The sequence below is a fragment of the Psammomys obesus genome, unplaced genomic scaffold (assembly GCF_907164565.1).
Source record: "Psammomys obesus unplaced genomic scaffold, mPsaObe1.curated_primary_1811, whole genome shotgun sequence".
Taxonomy (NCBI): domain Eukaryota; kingdom Metazoa; phylum Chordata; class Mammalia; order Rodentia; family Muridae; genus Psammomys; species Psammomys obesus.
Window position 1 is genome coordinate 767,751 of NW_026591086.1, and position 17,186 is coordinate 784,936.

General features: G+C 42.6%; 1 protein-coding gene and 1 pseudogene across 2 annotated transcripts in view; one reads left to right on the top strand and one right to left on the bottom strand.

Annotated features, from left to right (window-relative positions):
* Positions 1-17,186, top strand: part of Rnaseh2b (ribonuclease H2 subunit B) — a 56,022-nt gene that overhangs the window by 23,460 nt on the left and 15,376 nt on the right. For both annotated transcript variants that reach the window (XM_055609528.1, XM_055609527.1), the window contains exons 6-9: positions 7,546-7,610; positions 9,094-9,199; positions 12,020-12,101; positions 13,691-13,733. In XM_055609528.1, the coding sequence (XP_055465503.1) occupies positions 7,546-7,610; positions 9,094-9,199; positions 12,020-12,101; positions 13,691-13,733 (296 nt within the window). The remainder of the gene's footprint in view (positions 1-7,545; positions 7,611-9,093; positions 9,200-12,019; positions 12,102-13,690; positions 13,734-17,186) is intronic.
* On the bottom strand, positions 8,312-8,905 carry LOC129678739 (60S ribosomal protein L9-like; annotated as a pseudogene).

A 17,186-nucleotide genomic window follows, 5' to 3' on the forward strand; every position in this document is an offset into this window, starting at 1 on the left:
CCTTTATATAGTTCTTTTTATTGTATTTAATTTGTATTTAATTTCTGCCCTGGTCTGTATTCTTTCTGTCTGTCTAATGATTTTAAGTTCGGCTTGTTCTTTTTAAAAACATGAAGTAAGCCGGCACAGTGGCACACACCTGTAACCCCAGCACTCAGGGAGGTAGAGGCAGTCAGATCTCTGTGAGATTGAGGCCAGCCTGGTCTACAAAGCAAGTCTAGGACAGCCAAGACTATACAGAGAAACCCTGTCTCGAGAAACTACAAACAAACAAACAAAAAACCCATGAGGCGCACCATTAAGTTATGTATTTGAGATCTGGTTGCTTTGTTGTTTTATAATATAGGCATTTTTAGCTATAAACTTCCCTCTAAGTGCTTTTGTTGGATCTCACGGTTTCTGGTACATCATGTTTTCATTTTCATGTGAATGTGGTTTGATGAATTAGAAACACTATGCAAACTTGGTGTCAGTATCTCAAAAATCATCCTACTAGTTTCAGGGTTAAGAAAAAGTGTAGGCATCAGGACATGCTGACTGATGGTTTAGGGTCACAGGTAGTCTGGCAACTGTGACAGTTCCTCTACAACCAAGAAAGTGATTACTCCAAGAAGCATAAGCTTACAGGGTGGGGCTTAGGGCCCAGTAACTATTGCATTCAAGAGGTCTGCTAATTCCTATGTGGTCAACACTTGGGGATTCATTTTGGATCTGAGTGGTATATGGCACCTTTACTATAAGAATCATCTCGTTAAAGATCTTCCTGGTGCTGTTTTTCTGTGGGTGACATAAATAAAGTTGACTGTAACTGTTTTTGAAGGCTAAAGTAATAGTGTAACTGCAAGTCATTTTCAGTCCCTTTAACATGATTTCAAAAATGCAGTTAACCTGTATGCAGAATTCTGCCATTAGCACTGTATTAAAATGGTCATCTGAGTCAAAACGTAGAAAAACCTGTCATGAATCAGGATCTAGTAATCCCTTGCTCACTTCAAGTCTGTGTCTTAGAGGGCACACCCCATTACCCAACCATCTGTTGTGTCATTAGGTGAACCTCTGTTTCGCTGTTCCCTTTACTTCTTGTCATTGCCTAACACATAGACCAGCACACAGAAAGTTTCTAAAACCCTCTATCTCAAATGTTTACTCTTTGTGTTTAAATGATAACAAAGCAGAGAAAAGTGATTCCGGTTAAACGTCCTCCAGAAAGTGAATCTCTGGTGCCCCATGGGCCTGGGCACCTTTCTAACCAGCCCTCCCATAATAATGACCAGTAGTCTGTAAATTTACATAATAGAAAGTTCAAAACCAAAACCTTTGAAACTGGAGAGAACAAAGAGGCCAGAAGACCACTCGTGCCTCATCTTCCAAAAGGAAACCCTCCAACAAGCTATGTCAGTGTGCGTGCACCCCGCTGGCCTCGCTCCTGCAAACGTGTGCAGAGGCCATGCACTGTCCATGGTGGCCATGGTCCCCATGAAGATCTCCAGGAAATGTCCAGTTCTGCATTGAGCCCAGGCCATGAGAGCCTGTGAAACGTAAGCATGACATGCGCTTCATATGTCATCAGTCTTTACAGTAGTTTCTGTCACTGTCATAACCTGAGACTCAAAGAGCTTCAGTAATGTGACTAACGTTACAAAGAGTATCAAGACAGGATCTGGACGCATGTGATAATGTCTCTTGCCTTCCTTCCTACAGCCGTGTAATACTCCAAGATACTCTCCTAGAATCTAGGTGGTGTATCTCTTCCTAATAATTTCCTTTACTGTAGCAAAAGGAGAGCGATAGGAAGGAGTCGGAGAGAGTAAGCCTGGCTTTAGGAGCAGACACTTCTCTGTCCTGCAGAGCTCTCGAGGGTTTTTAGGCATTGTATATCTATCTTCCAGGTCATTCTCAGTGATGGTGTTAAACACTGGCTGCTTATTTATGCTCGGATTCCTCTATCATAAATTAGTATTTGGTTCTATTCTCTGATATTTATTTACTCATATTCTCCCATCTATGTATGAGTATTCGCCCTAGATGCAGGTTCCAGGGTCTGTGGTGTTAGCAGCAGATTGAGTCCAGTTGGTACATAGGAACCTCCTGTGCTGCTTTTTCCCTGATGGGTAAGGACAGCCACAGTCCCTTTGTAAGTGGCCTATGCCCTGCCAGCATTACCAGTGGGGAGATTCTCTCATCTAGTTACTGATTCAGGGTCTCAGAACAGGTTTCTGAGCAAGGAGGCTCACAATTAGTGGAGAGACTCAGAAAACGACTAAGAGGGTCATGAACTTGGCTTTGATTTAGCCTTTTTCATAGTACAAGCCATGCTCAGTGCTAGGCATGTAATTAACAGGCAGATAGTAGAAACTGACTATGCGGTGGCCAATATTCTAACCCAGGAGGTAGGGGAAGGGAGACTCCGAGATTTTTGGTTATGGGAAACCTTGAAAACATAGAAATGGAAAGTGTTCTAGGCAATTTGTTAAGCAAATCATTGGGGGAATTCAGGTTTGCACACCAATTACCCACTTACTGAACATGTTATTTAATCATAAAGTTACGTTTTTCACCTTAATTTTGTAAATTCAATCTTTTCAGATGCTTGAGGCCAGTATAAATCTTTCAGCCATGTGCAGATATTACATAACTCACTGATTCACAAGAATTAAATTTAGGTTGTGCATGTATGTGAGGTTTTTTTTTTTTCTTCCCCCCCCCTTTTTTTGGTTTAGGTTTTTGAGATTTTCATTCATGAGTGCTGTGTTTACATCCTTTCCACCTCACCCTCCCCTTCTACAACTGTGTCCCCCCCACTCCCTCTTAAATTCATGACCTCTTTTTGAATTTCATATACACATGCATAAACGAATCCAGCCTGTTGAGGCATTTGGCATTGCTCGTGTGTATATGTGATGAGGACCAGTGGTTTGGGCTTGAATAGCCTATCAGGGGAATATTTAGCTTCAAAATTTATGATGTACAAACTTTCTAGATAGAAAGCCTACCTGGCTTCACGGTAAATTGTATTTTACTTTAAGGAAGAAATAATACTCAAAACAAGACAATTTGCTCAGGCATTTTCAGCAAATAGATGAAGAAAAAAAATTGTGAAACTAAAATTTTGTGAGATCAGAAATGGTCCCAATAACAAAATCAAAGTTGTTATGAAAAGAAAATTTGACTAACATCCTTGGTCATCACAGATTGAAAGGAATACTTAACAGAATATTAAAAAAAAATATTGAATCAGGAATACAAAGTTTGCTGAGAAAATTTGTATATTATAAAAAAACTGATCGTGTCAGTAAATACAGAAAAGGCAATTGACAAAAGTGAGCCATTAAATCCATTTAAAGTGAACTTTCTCGCTCTGATAACGACATCTGTGGCAGACTCCTTAAGTCGTTCTTAGAAAATACTGAACATACTTTCTCCTTTAGACCAGTTCAGATAAGGATTTCATCTGCAGAAGTCTTAAAAGGTTCAGAGATATGAGGAAGAGTGAAAAGTCAGGCAATTGAAAAGTCACTGTAAAACCGCCTTTCTTCTTGGACAGTATTGTCATCCATGAAGGGACAACAGAAAAAAGGGACCCACACAAAGTAAGACTTACAGGAAGCAAGGTGTTGATGGGGGTGGGGGTCACTTACAGAGGGCAGCTTTGTGTACGGAGTCGTGTGTTTTGAAAGTTCAGTGTGGGAAGGGATTTTTGAACCATGGAAAAAGAAATTTAAAGTAGCTTGTTGAATTAAATACAAAAGTAAAAATTATTTAACTTCAGAAGAAAAAAAAAGGACAACAATTTGTATGATCTTGAGGAACTCCAGTGTTTCTCAGGACACAGAACCATAGTATAAAAAGGTATATCTTGTATTTCATCTAATAAATATATTTGTTTTTCTTTTACAGACACAGTTATGACTACTTGGCAGTTCTTTTCCTAATTCTTTTTTCTGGACATATTAAGATATGTGCCAGTGCAAAAATTTGAGTGAGGATGCAGCCTCTCTGTTTTGTTTTTCCATTTTGTTTTGATTGTTTGTTTTAAATAACAACCATCCTAAGTAGTCCAGAACTAGAACAAATCAATGGCTCTCTTGGATAGGTCAGCAAATGGAGTCTCTGTAGCCAGCACTGCCCTGCAATTCTAAGGAAGGAGCTGCTGCAGAGAGCAGCATGGACACATCTCTCAGTGTTGAATGCGCTCCTCATGACCCATTTATGGGAGGCTCTAGAGCGGTGGTTCTCAGCCTGTGGGTCATGACCCCCTGGGGATCACATATCAGATAGCCTTGTATATCAGGTACTCATATTACAGTTCATAACAGTAGCAAAATTACAGTTAGGAAATAGCAATGAAATAATTTTATGGTTGGGGGTCTCCACAACATGAGGAACTGTATTAAAGGGTCTCCGCGTTTGGAATGTCTGGAATAAAGCAGAAAGGAACCCACACTTGCTGCTCAGTGGCCACCTGAGATGGGAAAGGTGGGAAAGCTGTAGGTGTTGAAGGAAGTTTTTTATGGTGGGGGTGTATCTCATGCTTTTGTGATAACAAGCCCTGAGAGAAGGAACTCAGGGGAGAACTTTGTTTTTTTGGCTCAGTTCTAGGTCACAGCCCATCATAGCAGGGCAGTCATGGTGGTCAGGTTACACCCACAGTCGTGAACAGAGCAGCAAGTTCAGGCCTGTGTGCTTGCTGCTTGTCATCTGCCTCTGCCGCCGGTTCTTACACAGCTCAGGAATGGCACCACCCACAGTGGGCAAGCCTTCCCCCCAGACATGCCCACAAGATAACCTGATCTAGATAATCTCTTATTGAGAGTCCCTTCTCTGGTGAGCCTAGATTTTGCCAAAATAGTAGGTAAAGTGGTTAAAATCACAAGGGCGATTACCTGCATGATTTCTCCATACTGCTCAAGTATTAGACACTAAAAATGGATACGTGCACTCGTTCAATGAACAGAATACCTTCATAATGTCTAGTCAGTACCTATGTAGTGTCTAGTTCTTGAAAAATCTCATTTCTGACCCCACACTAGAAGGTAGGCCTTCTGATTCACTCCACGCATCCCACCTCCAGTCTGTCTCAAGAGGGTATTCAGACAACACAGGAGTGATGCTGCCCCAAGATTTGAGCCCCACTAACTAGGGGCATATGGTTTAAGGGGGCAGGTGAACCATTCTGCTGTGGACTTACTAGGTTCATTTAAGGTGTTACACTTCCCATTGGGTTGGGTTAGCTTTGTTGAGAAAGGTGCAGTTGGCCTTGGCAAAGAGGAAAGCTGAGCTGGGAAAACAATCCAAGGAGCGATGGCAGGTGAAAGACCAAAGAAACCAGTTTAATGGTACCATGTTGGAGGGGCTTTTCCCATAGAGAATTGGTGGGCAGAAATGCCAGAGTCAAGAAACCTCCTTGCTTTAGGACCCACACCTGGGGCAGGAAGGCCACTGTTTACAAGTGCTTTGGCCATCTTACTTAAAGTGGCTCCAATGGGATCTTGGCCTCTCTCTCTCATTTGGTTTTTTGATACAGGGTTTCTCTGTGTGTCCTTGGCTGTCCTGGAACTCCATTTGTAGACCAGGCTGTCCTCAAACTCACAGAGATCCGCCTGCCTCTGTCTCCCAAGTATTGGGATTAAAGACGTGCATCACCACTACCCAGCCCAATGAGGTCTCTTTGGAGTGATAAAATCAACCAGGCAGTGATGGTGCTTTTAATCTCAGCACTCAGGAGGCAGAGGCAGAGGCAGAGGCAGGTGGATCTCTCTGAACTTGAGGCCAGCTCGACAGAGCTGCTTCCAGGACAGCCAAGGCTGTGCAAAGAAATTCTGTCTCAAAAAACAAAACCAAAAAAGAGCAAACCAAAAAGAGTGCCAAAAAATTTTTCACCTGAGATTTGTTCTGACCATCAAAGAAGAAATATGTGAAAAAACTTGAGGAAATGTCAGTAGCAGGCTACTACTGTTCACAAATGCCATTGTCATCTTTTGATTTTGTGTGTGCTATCTCCTGGTATGCTCACAACAGCCCCTCAGGGAATCCCCTCCTCCTGTATATTGGAGGAAGCAGCTTCTGAGACTGATGCCACATCCCGAGATAATGGCACAAGCTGGATGTGCAAAGAACCCAGATGGGGAGCTCAGCCTGACTCCCCTCTCAATGGGTCGGAGAGCCTACCTCAAGGGGCTTAGGAAGTGGGGTTCTTCTGGGATATTGGAGAGCAGAACAAAGAAGTGACCAGCAGAGGTAGATCTTTCATGGGACGCTTGAGCACTGAGGGTTTCTGGAAATTCTCTTAGGGTGTGAGTGAAGCTTCTAACCAGTGACCAAACAGTGCACCTTCATTGCGTGCCTGAGTGCTCATAGTGTCTGGCTTGTGGACGGGGTGAGAGATGGCCTACAGAGGAGCACAGTCCAGGCTAATAGCCTTGTACTGCAGTGGGCCTTGATCACGCAGTCCTGGGCCTAGAGGAGCAACAGTTCTTAGACGCGTGATAGAACGGGCTTGCTTCTTACGCTTCCAGTGACATGCTCAGGGATGGCTGTGTAGGGCCACCCCTCCCTATGCTGCTGCATTTGGCCCTGCAAGTTGTCAGCCACATGCACGGGGGAGGAGACACTGAGCCTCAGGCTCAGCGTCATTTAATCGCCATCAATAAACTACCCTAGAAAAGCAGTTTCCATTTCCTGGGGCCCAGAGGGAGGAGGGGGAGCTCATTCTTTATGGCTCCCTGTGGAGTCTGTACTGGTCGTAGGCTTTCCAGTGGTCGTAAACATGACTCCTGCATGGCTGCAGGGAAGGCCTGGTGGGAGGAAGAAGAGAGCCTGAAAATAAAGTGTCACACAGGAGGTCCTGGTTTAATAACTCAGCATATAAAGCCAGGTGCATTGTGAAGAAAGGAAGTATCATTTATAAGAGAGGGGGACTTTCATCCCTGTCAAGGACCACACTGAGGTCACCATGAATCTAAATCCTCCTGATTATATTGGTAATACATCAAGAGGCAGATATGTCTGTCTTTTAGGCTTCACTAATCCCACTGGGGAAGCACTCAATAGTTACTAAGTTGTTGGGTGTCTTTTCCCTCCTGAATATACACAGTGAATTTCCCAGCTGTCTGCCTGCCTTCTATTCCCACCCCAAACCTTGGGATTTCCATTTTTCTTGTAAAGGGATGTGTTCTATTGAAAACATTGGAGTGATGTTCATAAAAAATAAGATTGCTTAGCTTGTTACTTGGCCACATTTTTTAATTTGTTTTCTTCTGAGTTGTTTGTATGAGTTGGGGAATTTCTAAACTCCTATTCGCTTGGTGGTGGTTGATTTCTGAGGTAGCCAGTTCCGATTGGGTTTGTTTGTTTGTTTGTTTGTTTGTTTGTTTTTCTATCTCAAGTATGTTCTCAGGTTTATGTCCTGAGTTCTTGAATAATACAAATAGCTATGAAATGTCTTTAAATTACCAGTTTGTGCATGTATTTCCTGTTATAAGTTTATGACTTTTGTTTAATTCATTATACTGAGGTTCTTATGTTTTCTCTTTTAATTCAATGCAGAAGTAAACAGCAAGAAGTACTACAGATATAGCACAGAGAAGACACTGAAGTGGCTGGCTAAAAAGGTACGGGGCTGTAGAGATCCAAGGTTGAGGAGAACCTAGTTTTCTTTGATTGCATGGTCCTGCCCCTGAATGACAGGAGCTCTTGTTTTTACATGTGGCTCACCTAACCAGAGAGGGGCAGGTTAATTCTAGAGTCATTTCTCTACATTCTCCCAGCATCTTCCACCATGTGGTAGGGGTCTCAGAAAGGCCATGTGTTGAGATCATTCAGGCTGAGGCTCCACTTCTTAAACCGTGCAGCCATCTCGCCTTCTGACAGCTGGTATCTTAGTCCCTGTTCTGTTGCTGTGAAGAAACACCATGACCAAAGCAACTTTTTTAAAAGAATGTATTTAATTTGGGGCCTGGTTTACAGTTTCAGAGGTTTAGTCCATTATCATCATGGCAGGGAGCATGGCACTGGAGCAGGAGCTGAGAACTATGTCCTGATCCCTAGGCAGAGAGAAGCAGAGATTGAGCCTGGCCATGGGCTTTTGAAATCAGACTTCCTCCAACAAGGCCACACCTACTCCAACAAGGCCACACCTACTCCAACAAGGCCACGCCTCCTAATTCTCTTTCAAAGAATTGCAATCCTTGGTTACTAAGCTTTCAAATATATGAGCCTATGGAGTCATTTGTTTTTTCAATATAAGTCTTTTATTGTTCCCAAAGACAACCCAAATCATAATTATAATTTGAGATCTTGTTTCTGGAGCTCGCTAACTGAAGTCTTCCTCATCAGCCTGCTGCACTGTTCCCTTTTCAGACACATACATACCATCCAAAAACTTCTGATATCTGATATCCTTGTTTTTAATTATGGCTTACTGAATCAGAGCCACTGAATTTGAGACAAGTTCAATATCATTTCCTTCAAAGATTAATTATCCTCTGGGCTTGAGAAACAGAACAAGCAACACCTCTCTTCATCTGAACCCTGCGAATGTGTATTTTTCACCTGATAAATTTCAACCAAAGACCCAGTCTCCTGAATGAGGGAGAAGTGAGCATACACAGACCTCATCTTGTAGCGGAAGCCCAGTGTAACACCCTTGATCATGTTCTGAACATGACTGCAGACGGTTCTGACAGTGACCAGTTCTTTTCTGTTACCCCATCATTTGTCAACCCAAAGCCTCTTCTTTTTCTTTCCGAGAAGAAAAAGAAGCCAGCCCTACACTGATGTGATTGAAATCCTTCCAGAAGGGTTTAGGGGTTCCCCTGGGGCCGTTCACAATGACTGTGCGCCCCTTTATAGTGATGTCGACATTTTCTGGGTTGTTGGCCATCTGGTTCCTGAGAATAGTCTTCATTCTTGCAGTAGATAGGGAAAATAAAATAAAAAATAAAGTGGGGTCATTCTTATTCAAAACACCATAGCTGACAAAGATAGTTCTAGGTGCTTAAATATTTCCAGACTATCAAGTGGACCAAAAGCCATCTGAAAAGTCATGGCATTCCGAAGTTAATGTGAAAGTACATCCCTGTGTTTACCTCCTAGGTTAACCAAACTGTGGCAGCTTTGAAAGCCAATAAGGTCAATGTCGGAGCCCGGGTACAGTCATCTGCATATTTCTCTGGTGGTCAGGTTTCCAGAGACAAGGAAGGTAAGCAGCGGGTTGCCTCCGAGTTACCCTGCATCTGCTCTCTGAGGGTCTCAAACAGCAGAAGCTTCCTGTTCATCCTTGGGTGCTCACAGATGTGGGAAGGTGTCCCTCTGATCTCAGACACTGACCGTTTTTCACCCTTAGGTGGCGCCTGTCATTAATTGTGACTTGAATCATTGGTTGGTGAATAGTGTTTTGTGCTAATGAGGATGGTGACTCCAACTCTTGCTGCCCTTTACGAAGGGTTTATAATATGACAGGCATACGGGGCATGTCATAAGAGACAAGACTGTGCCTGATTCCTAGCTAGCCAACAGTGAAGCCAGAGAAATGCTGATGGAGGCTTTAAGACTGAATGCCCTTTGGCCTTTGGCCTTTGGCCTGAAGGTCATCTCGTCTCAGGGCCCCAGTGGGAGGTTGCTCTTTACAGTACCAGTATTTCACTTCTCCTGAGAGGGCCCTTTGGGTTCTAGCAGGGAAAATTGACGCTCTTGGCAAATTTGTCTTTTTGGTTCATATTTTTATCTTTTCTTCTCCCCTTTTTCCTTTCTTCTATCTATGTGAGGACCGAATCTGGAATCTTGAGCATGCTAGGCAGACTCTACCACAACACTGCATCCTCAGCCTTGTTTTTACTTTTCATTTTAAGGCCACATCTCACTAGGGGCACCTTTTCTTTTAGGTTATTAAGGTACATTATTTTGCTTTTTCTAATATAGTAGCCTTTTATCTTTATATGTGTAATTAAGTAAAAACAGTAAAGTAATACAATTCATATTCTCCAGTGGTGAGGCAGAAATTCTTCTGACTTTAAGTCCAAATCAGCATTTACTTCTTCTGAGTTACAACTCCCAATTTCTTATAACAGCCATAAACAAAATATGTACATGGGCTGGGGGTGTAGCTCAAGAGTCAAGTGTGGCCCAAGATGTGCAAGAGCCTGGGAGCAGTCCCCAGCACTGTGTGAAAATAATGAAGTCAGTACACAAGGCAGCCCAAGGAACAGTGCTTGTGAGAGGCAGGTTTTGAATCTGTCTTCCAGCACCTTGCTCTAGGTATAGCTGTTGCTGGGAGTAGTGAGCAGCACGGTTGCTGGACTGAGGTCACCAGTATCAAGAAGAGGAAGGACTGAGTCCAGTTGGTTAATGGATGGGCAGATCAACCAATCAATCATTAGTAAATTTTATATATATATATATATGAAGTTTTATATATATATATATAGGAAGAGGGATGATAGAGATTATTTAGATGGACCTAATTATTAAAAAAAAAAAAATGGAAATTTGTGGTCCCAGAGATAGGTGACTTCTGGCTGATAGATCGCTTGCTCTGAGTGCAGTGCTGACAGAGCACTCCCCAGCAGAGGCTCTGGCTGGCCTGCTCTTACTGCTTGCCATGAAGCTGCTTTATGCACTTAGCCCTGCTCCTGCTCCTTCCCTTTCCTCTTGGTGTGTACCTCGGGTTCATTTGTGTGGCTGTGACAGAAGCACCTGAGAGGAACAGGGAGAAAGGATTCTTCTGGTCATGGTTTCAGAGAGGTGCCGTCACGATGAGAAAAGGTGCGGTGAAGGGAGTGAATCAGTCCATGATGGCAGGGACTAGTGCCACATGGTTGCCAAGAGTGAAGCCAGAACCAAGAGCAGGCATTCCTCTCAAAGGCCTTCTTTACTGACTGATGTCTGCTGGCCGGGCTCTACCTCCCACAGGTTCCACAACCTTCAGACCAATACCACCCACTCTGGAAATGAGTGCTTACAGGGCGAGCCCATGGGGAACAATTCAGATTCAAGCCTAACAGTATGGTATCAGAAGCAGCGAATGAATTGTGTCGAGGCTTTCTTACAATAGTTTGGTTCTTCTTATCCTCACTGAATAATTACTACCCAGACTCGTAGCACATTTTAAGGAGGATCTGATGAAAGTGTTCGGTTTTGCATCAACTGGACTCTCTGATTGAAGACCGGACTGTCATTTTTAAAGTAATACAGAGACACTTGGCTTCCTTAGCTTGAAGGCAGGAGTGAACCTGGAGATGGCTTTGTATTTAAATGTGCCCTGGTGCTCTGTCCCTGTCCTGTGTTGCACACTGCATTCCTCCCCTTTTCCACACACAGTGCTGAGCTATGATTGGCATTTGGAAACATTTTATTTTCTTTTTAACTGTATTCCATTGATGTCAGAGCTATAATTTGGTTGCTGCTGAACACCAGAACTGGAAACTTACTGATTCTGCATTCTGCTTAGTCAGTTTTTCTTCCTGATCTGTTACTGTGGGAGAGACAGAGAGAGAGAAACAGAGAGAGACAGAGAGAGTATATGTATATAAAATATTTGGGATCTTACAAAGCAAATACCTAGGAGAGACAAATGTAAAGGATTTTATTCATTTTGTTTTATTTCTTTGAAGTGAACGTACCCATTCCTGTTCGGCAATTAGCTTTTGTCTTTATTGAAGCAAGTTTGTGAAAAAGCAGCCATAAAAAAAGAGATGTAAATAGTTCATGCTGTTACAACTGGCTTGTAATTTTGTTTGGGACTTGAAGTAAGAAAGCTGGCGTGCGTGCCTTTAATTTGTAAAGTGGTATTTAGGGTCATCCACTGTGTAGGCATCCATATTGCACCTCGCCTACTGTATTTCTCCTTTACTGATGGGCAGCCCTTGTTATTCCTGTTTCACCAGTGCAGAAATGGAAACTAGAGTTTGACTGAATTCCCAAAGCCACAGAGAGCAAGAATTTGAACTTGAATCAGTTTGACTCAAACCACTATAATTATTTCTAATTATTTTTCTTTCATTTTCTATTCTGTTTCTTTCAGAAGATTATGTTCGATATGCCCATGGTCTGATCTCTGATTACATCTCTAAAGAACTAAGTGATGATTTGTCTAAGTTCTTGAAGTAAGTGTCATTCATCTTCAGTCCTGATTCACGAGCTCCTTCTTTCTTCTCTCTGACAATAGGTTCCTCCATGGCATGGTGGGTGGTGATGAGCTGTTGTCCCTGAGCGGTGTCACACTGTGCAAACTAGAAGCTATTTTTATTGGACATTAAGTGGAATGATTTGATTTGGTAGAAACTGCTTATAGCAACTTAAGTTTAGGGTTAAAGTTATTGCTTTGTATAGTTTTAGAGGACAACGTGTGTTAAAATTTTATCCCTTATGACAGTTAATTTGGCTCTCTGTGGTCATTTTAAGAGAAAGATGGGAAGTGATGGTAATAATTTTAAAAATTGCATGTAAAAGTTCTACAATAGGTCTTGTTCTCAGTCATAAGATCTTCACCAAGTACCGTCACGGTGCTGAGTGCCCAATTTCCTGCAGAGCAGTGTCCTGAATGGCTGCAAGAGTCATCTTCAGGATGATATCATTTGTAGCCTTCCTTTATAAAGGAAGGCTTTATAAAGGAAAGCCTTCCTTTTTTTTCTTGTTAATTTTCAATGTATTGGTAGTTTGTATTAAAGTTTTTTGTGTATGATGAATTAATAGCTTTACATGATCCTGATTAAATTCTTTTTTTCTTCTTTAGTCTATAATAGGTAATACTATAGTTGCTACTTAGAACAAATTCCGTATGTCCAACTGAACTGTCCTAGTTTGCTTTCTGTTGCTGTGATATATTACTAACCAAGACCAATCTGGGGAAAGAAGGGATTATTTTGTCCTACAAGTTACAGTCAATCTTCAAGGGAAGCCTGGGCAGAACCTGGAGTAGAAACCATGGTAGTAAGGAAAGCTGCTTATTGGCTTGCTTATGCAGCGTTCTCCTACAGCCTGCACCCACTCTCGCTGGGGATGGTGCCGCCCACAGTAGCTCATGGCCAGTCAGTCTGTTCAAGGCAGTTCTTCAGCTGAGGTTCCCTCTTCCTGGGTGATTCCACGTTGTGTCAAGTTGACAGTTAAAACTAAATTGTGGAAGCTGGTTTCTTTACTAGTTAGAGGTGTGGGAAGCTTGCTTTTACTAACCGTCTTCCTGCTTGATGTCCCTCTGGATCCCCCAGCTGTGTGTCTTCATAGAGGCCTTTGTTTCCTTCCAATGTTTGTGTTGATTCTTTTCTTTCTGCTGAAATTTGGGTTAAATATTTTAGGTGAAAGATAATGCAAACTGCACTTCTCTTTGATAGATAAAAGATGACGTTCATGTGGCTTTCCCCAACAGTGACATCGGTTTTCACTTTAAATAAGTGCTAGCACTGTCATTTATGAAGAAAAAGATGTTCCTCTGCCAAAATGCAATCATGGAGGTGAAAGCAAAGCAACTCTCTTCAACAAATGGGCTCTAACTCTGTTCTTCTGCATAGACATTTCCAGTGTAAAGACATAAGAGGCAAGATCTCATTCACTCAGTGACACTGCCATCTTCACTGAGGTGGGCAGGATAGTGCGTGGAGGTCAGCTCATCACCAGATAAGACTCACTGTGCCTTGGCCCAGGCTCTCTGTTGTCTATGAGAAGCCATGACCATGGTTCTTATTTTTAACTTCCTTAGGCTTCCAGAACCTCCAGCTGCATTGCCAACCCCTCCATCAAAGGTAAGAAACTGACCAGGGTAGCTTTGGGGACTTAGAAAAACACTGTGCTTTTAACCATCACTTCAGTCTTTTCTATTTGAAAGTGGATAGAATCTGTCTTGCTTGACACGGGATTACTTAAACTCTGAATTATGACTGTTTTCATTCGTAGATTTTTCCTGGATGGTGAAAACCAAGTTGGTTTTAGCAAGACACCTCTATTAACATAAATAGGTCAGGCTAGCAAGCTAGCCCGATAGCTACAAATGCTTGCTCTTGCTCCCTTTGCAGAGAACCAGAGTTCAGTTCCCTCCACCCATGTTGGTGGCTTACAATCACTTATAACTTCAGTTCCAGGCAATTTGATGCCCTCTTTGGCCTCAGTGGGCACCTGCACACACATTTTGCAATACACACATACACATAAATTAAAATAAGTCTTTAAAATGTATTATAGACATATAGTTAATTCTTAAAAATTATTTTATGTATATATGGATAGATGGATTGCTTGATCCTTGCGATAGCATCTCACTGGGTGGCTCAGGCTGGCCTTGAACTTAGTCTTTCTGCCTCAAATCTAGGATTGCAGATGTCTGCCAACCATGCTGGTTGAAATCTTCTTGAATTGACCGTACACATAACTGAAACTCACTCTGCCAAATTTAATTGTCATTGGCACATATGGGCACAGCGCATAATTTTTCTAACAAAGAATCCTTTGAAAAAAGTGTGACCTGGGCTCTTCACTTTGATATGAGTATTGGGTATGATTGGTTTGCATCTGTTAATAGGAATTCTTTATGCGTGTGTTCATGAGTACATGCAGGCGTACATGCACATACATGTATGTGAAGGCCAGCGGACAGTCCTTCAGGAGACATCTTATTTTTTTATCTGATTGATTGCCTCTCACTGGCCAGGCTGGCCATCACAGCCAAGGGATCTGTGTCCCTGTCTCCCCAGTGCTAGCATTGCAAGAACACGCTACTGCATCCATTGTGTTTTATGGTGCTGGAGAGTGGACTGCCATTCTCTTGTTCACATGGCAAGCATTTGTCTCTCTGACCTTCTTGGGGCACCTTTCCCTCCTTCAGATATTCTCAGAATTACCACCCTGACTCCTCCACAGCTTGTGTTAAGTTCTTGGATCCAGGTGGAGAAGCCAGGCATTGGCTACACCCAGTCACAACTATAACCTGCCTCCCAGAGTTGGCCACATCTTAGATCCCTGTGTGCTACTCCCACATGGGATCAAGATCACAGCCTTGAGTGTCTGAAACAACAGCAGAGGAATGGATGCCTTGAGAATAGCATGCTGTGGTTAACAACTCTGCCCCATTCCTCACTGTTTTGGCCTTTAGGCTGGCCAGCAGGCTCAGAACCTTTTCATGTCCTATTTGCCCAGCAAGGGTGGCAGCAACTCTAGAAGCATTTACTGGAGAAGCTGGAAGTGTATCAGTGTTAGTCTAGGACAGTGGTTCTCAACCCTAATTCTGAGGCCCTTTTACAGTTCCTCATGTTGTGGTGACCCCAACCATAAAATTATTCTTTACTGCTACTGTACTTTTGCTACTGTTATAAATTATAATGTAAATATGGTTGGTCAGCCCTCAAAGGGTTTGTGACCCACAAGTTGAGAACCACTGACTTAAGGCAGTGTGCTGCGACTAAAGCAGACAGTGACTTTGGGTTTCTGGAACCGACAGTGAGTGATTAGTGAGAGCACAGCCGCTGCAACACACAGCAGGGCTGTGCTTCAAGAGAAGTTCTTCCGTGAAGGCCGGGTCGAGCTGGATGGGGCCTGTGGGCCTTACTCTGCCTGTGTTTAAAACTTAGTATCTCATGCTCCTGAGCCTCAGCCTTGGTCCTAGATTGTTTGTTGCTGTCTACTCCATGTGTCCTGGGGATTCCGGTGTTCGGAGGACACACTGTACTGGATATAGTGTAGCTTATAACACAGCTAGGTGTGGCGGTACACGCCTTTAGTCCTAGCACTCCAGAGACAGAGGCAGGCGGATCTCTGAGTTTATGGATGGTCTTCAGAGTGAGTTCCAGGACAGCCAGGGCTACACAGAGAAACCCTGACTGGGTACCACCACCAAAAAAAAAAAAAAAGAAAAAAGAAAAAACCATAAGATGTCTCTGTCCTCTGAGCTCTGAGCTTCCTATTTGTGCCCAGGAGTTTCCTGGGTTTTATAAGATGATGGCTTGTTTTCAGGAGTCTGTACACGTAGTTATAAAGGGTTATATGAAACTTTACATCCATATTGTACTTGGTGTCCCTCCTTGTGGCCATTTTCTTGCCTTTGCTGAGACTCAGTTTCCCACCCCATTGGTTTTGTCGTTGTCACTGTCAGCTAGCAAAGTTGAATGAAGTCAGTGGGCTTGAAGACATTTATATAAGAGATTTGAAGACCACAGAGCATTGGTCTATGGACCACTGCCCGTTTCTCTTTCTGGAACATACCTCCTTAGTCACATTGTTTTATGTCTTTCTGTTCAGTTCTCCTTAGCCAACTTCCCAGTCCATAATGATTCCGACTTTAAAATACCAAATTAACGAAAATACCACATCCCTTTATTTCCCAGGATATCAAACAGAATTATGCCAGAATTAACATGAGAACTAGTCACATGTAGAAGATATTACTCCCCTCTCGCCGTCCCCTTCCTTCACTTCCTCTTCGCTTTTCTTCTCTCCCCTCCTTTTTTCTCCGCTCCCTCTACTACCCTCCTCCCTTCACTTTTCTTCCTTCCCATCCCTTCCCTTTTCTTTCTTTTTCTGTTCTCCTTTAATAAATACTTTAACTGGTTTTCCATGTGGATGTGAGCTTTTAAAGCACCTTTTCTTTTACTACATATTCAATATTTATATGGTGCTGTCCTTGTCTTATGTACCAGAAATGAGCAGTAGATTTCTGTGTTTGAATTTTCAGTGAAATGAGGCATGTCCAAGTGCTGTATAATGCCATCTTTCTGTGATATATTTTAAAATTAATTTATTTCTTGACAGTTTTGTGAGTGTATATAATATATTCTGCTAGCACTCCCTCTATCCTCTTAACCTCCCTCCACTGTTACAAATTTCCCCTCCTTCTACCAATCCTTACCTCATTCTTGTGTCTTTTTATTTTGGTTTTGGTTTTGGTTTTACTTTGTAGCCCACTGGGTTTAACCAGCCTCTCTGCCTCCCTCCAATGTGGAGCTAACCCCTAGAACCAGTTGCTACATCACCTGAAGACAGTAACTTCCTCTTTCCTCAAAGCCCTTATGTTGGGCTGGGACCCACACTTAACCATCTCCGTCTATGACTGAATGTTTACTGCCTGTTTATTCCCTTTGCAAGCAAATGCAACTGTTGTGAGTTCCTGAGTGCCACAGTCATGCCATGCCTGTAAGACAGAGGGCCTTCCTCTCAGTGGTCTAGCTCTTTCTTTTTTTTTTTTTTTTTTTTTTTTTTTTTTTTTTTTT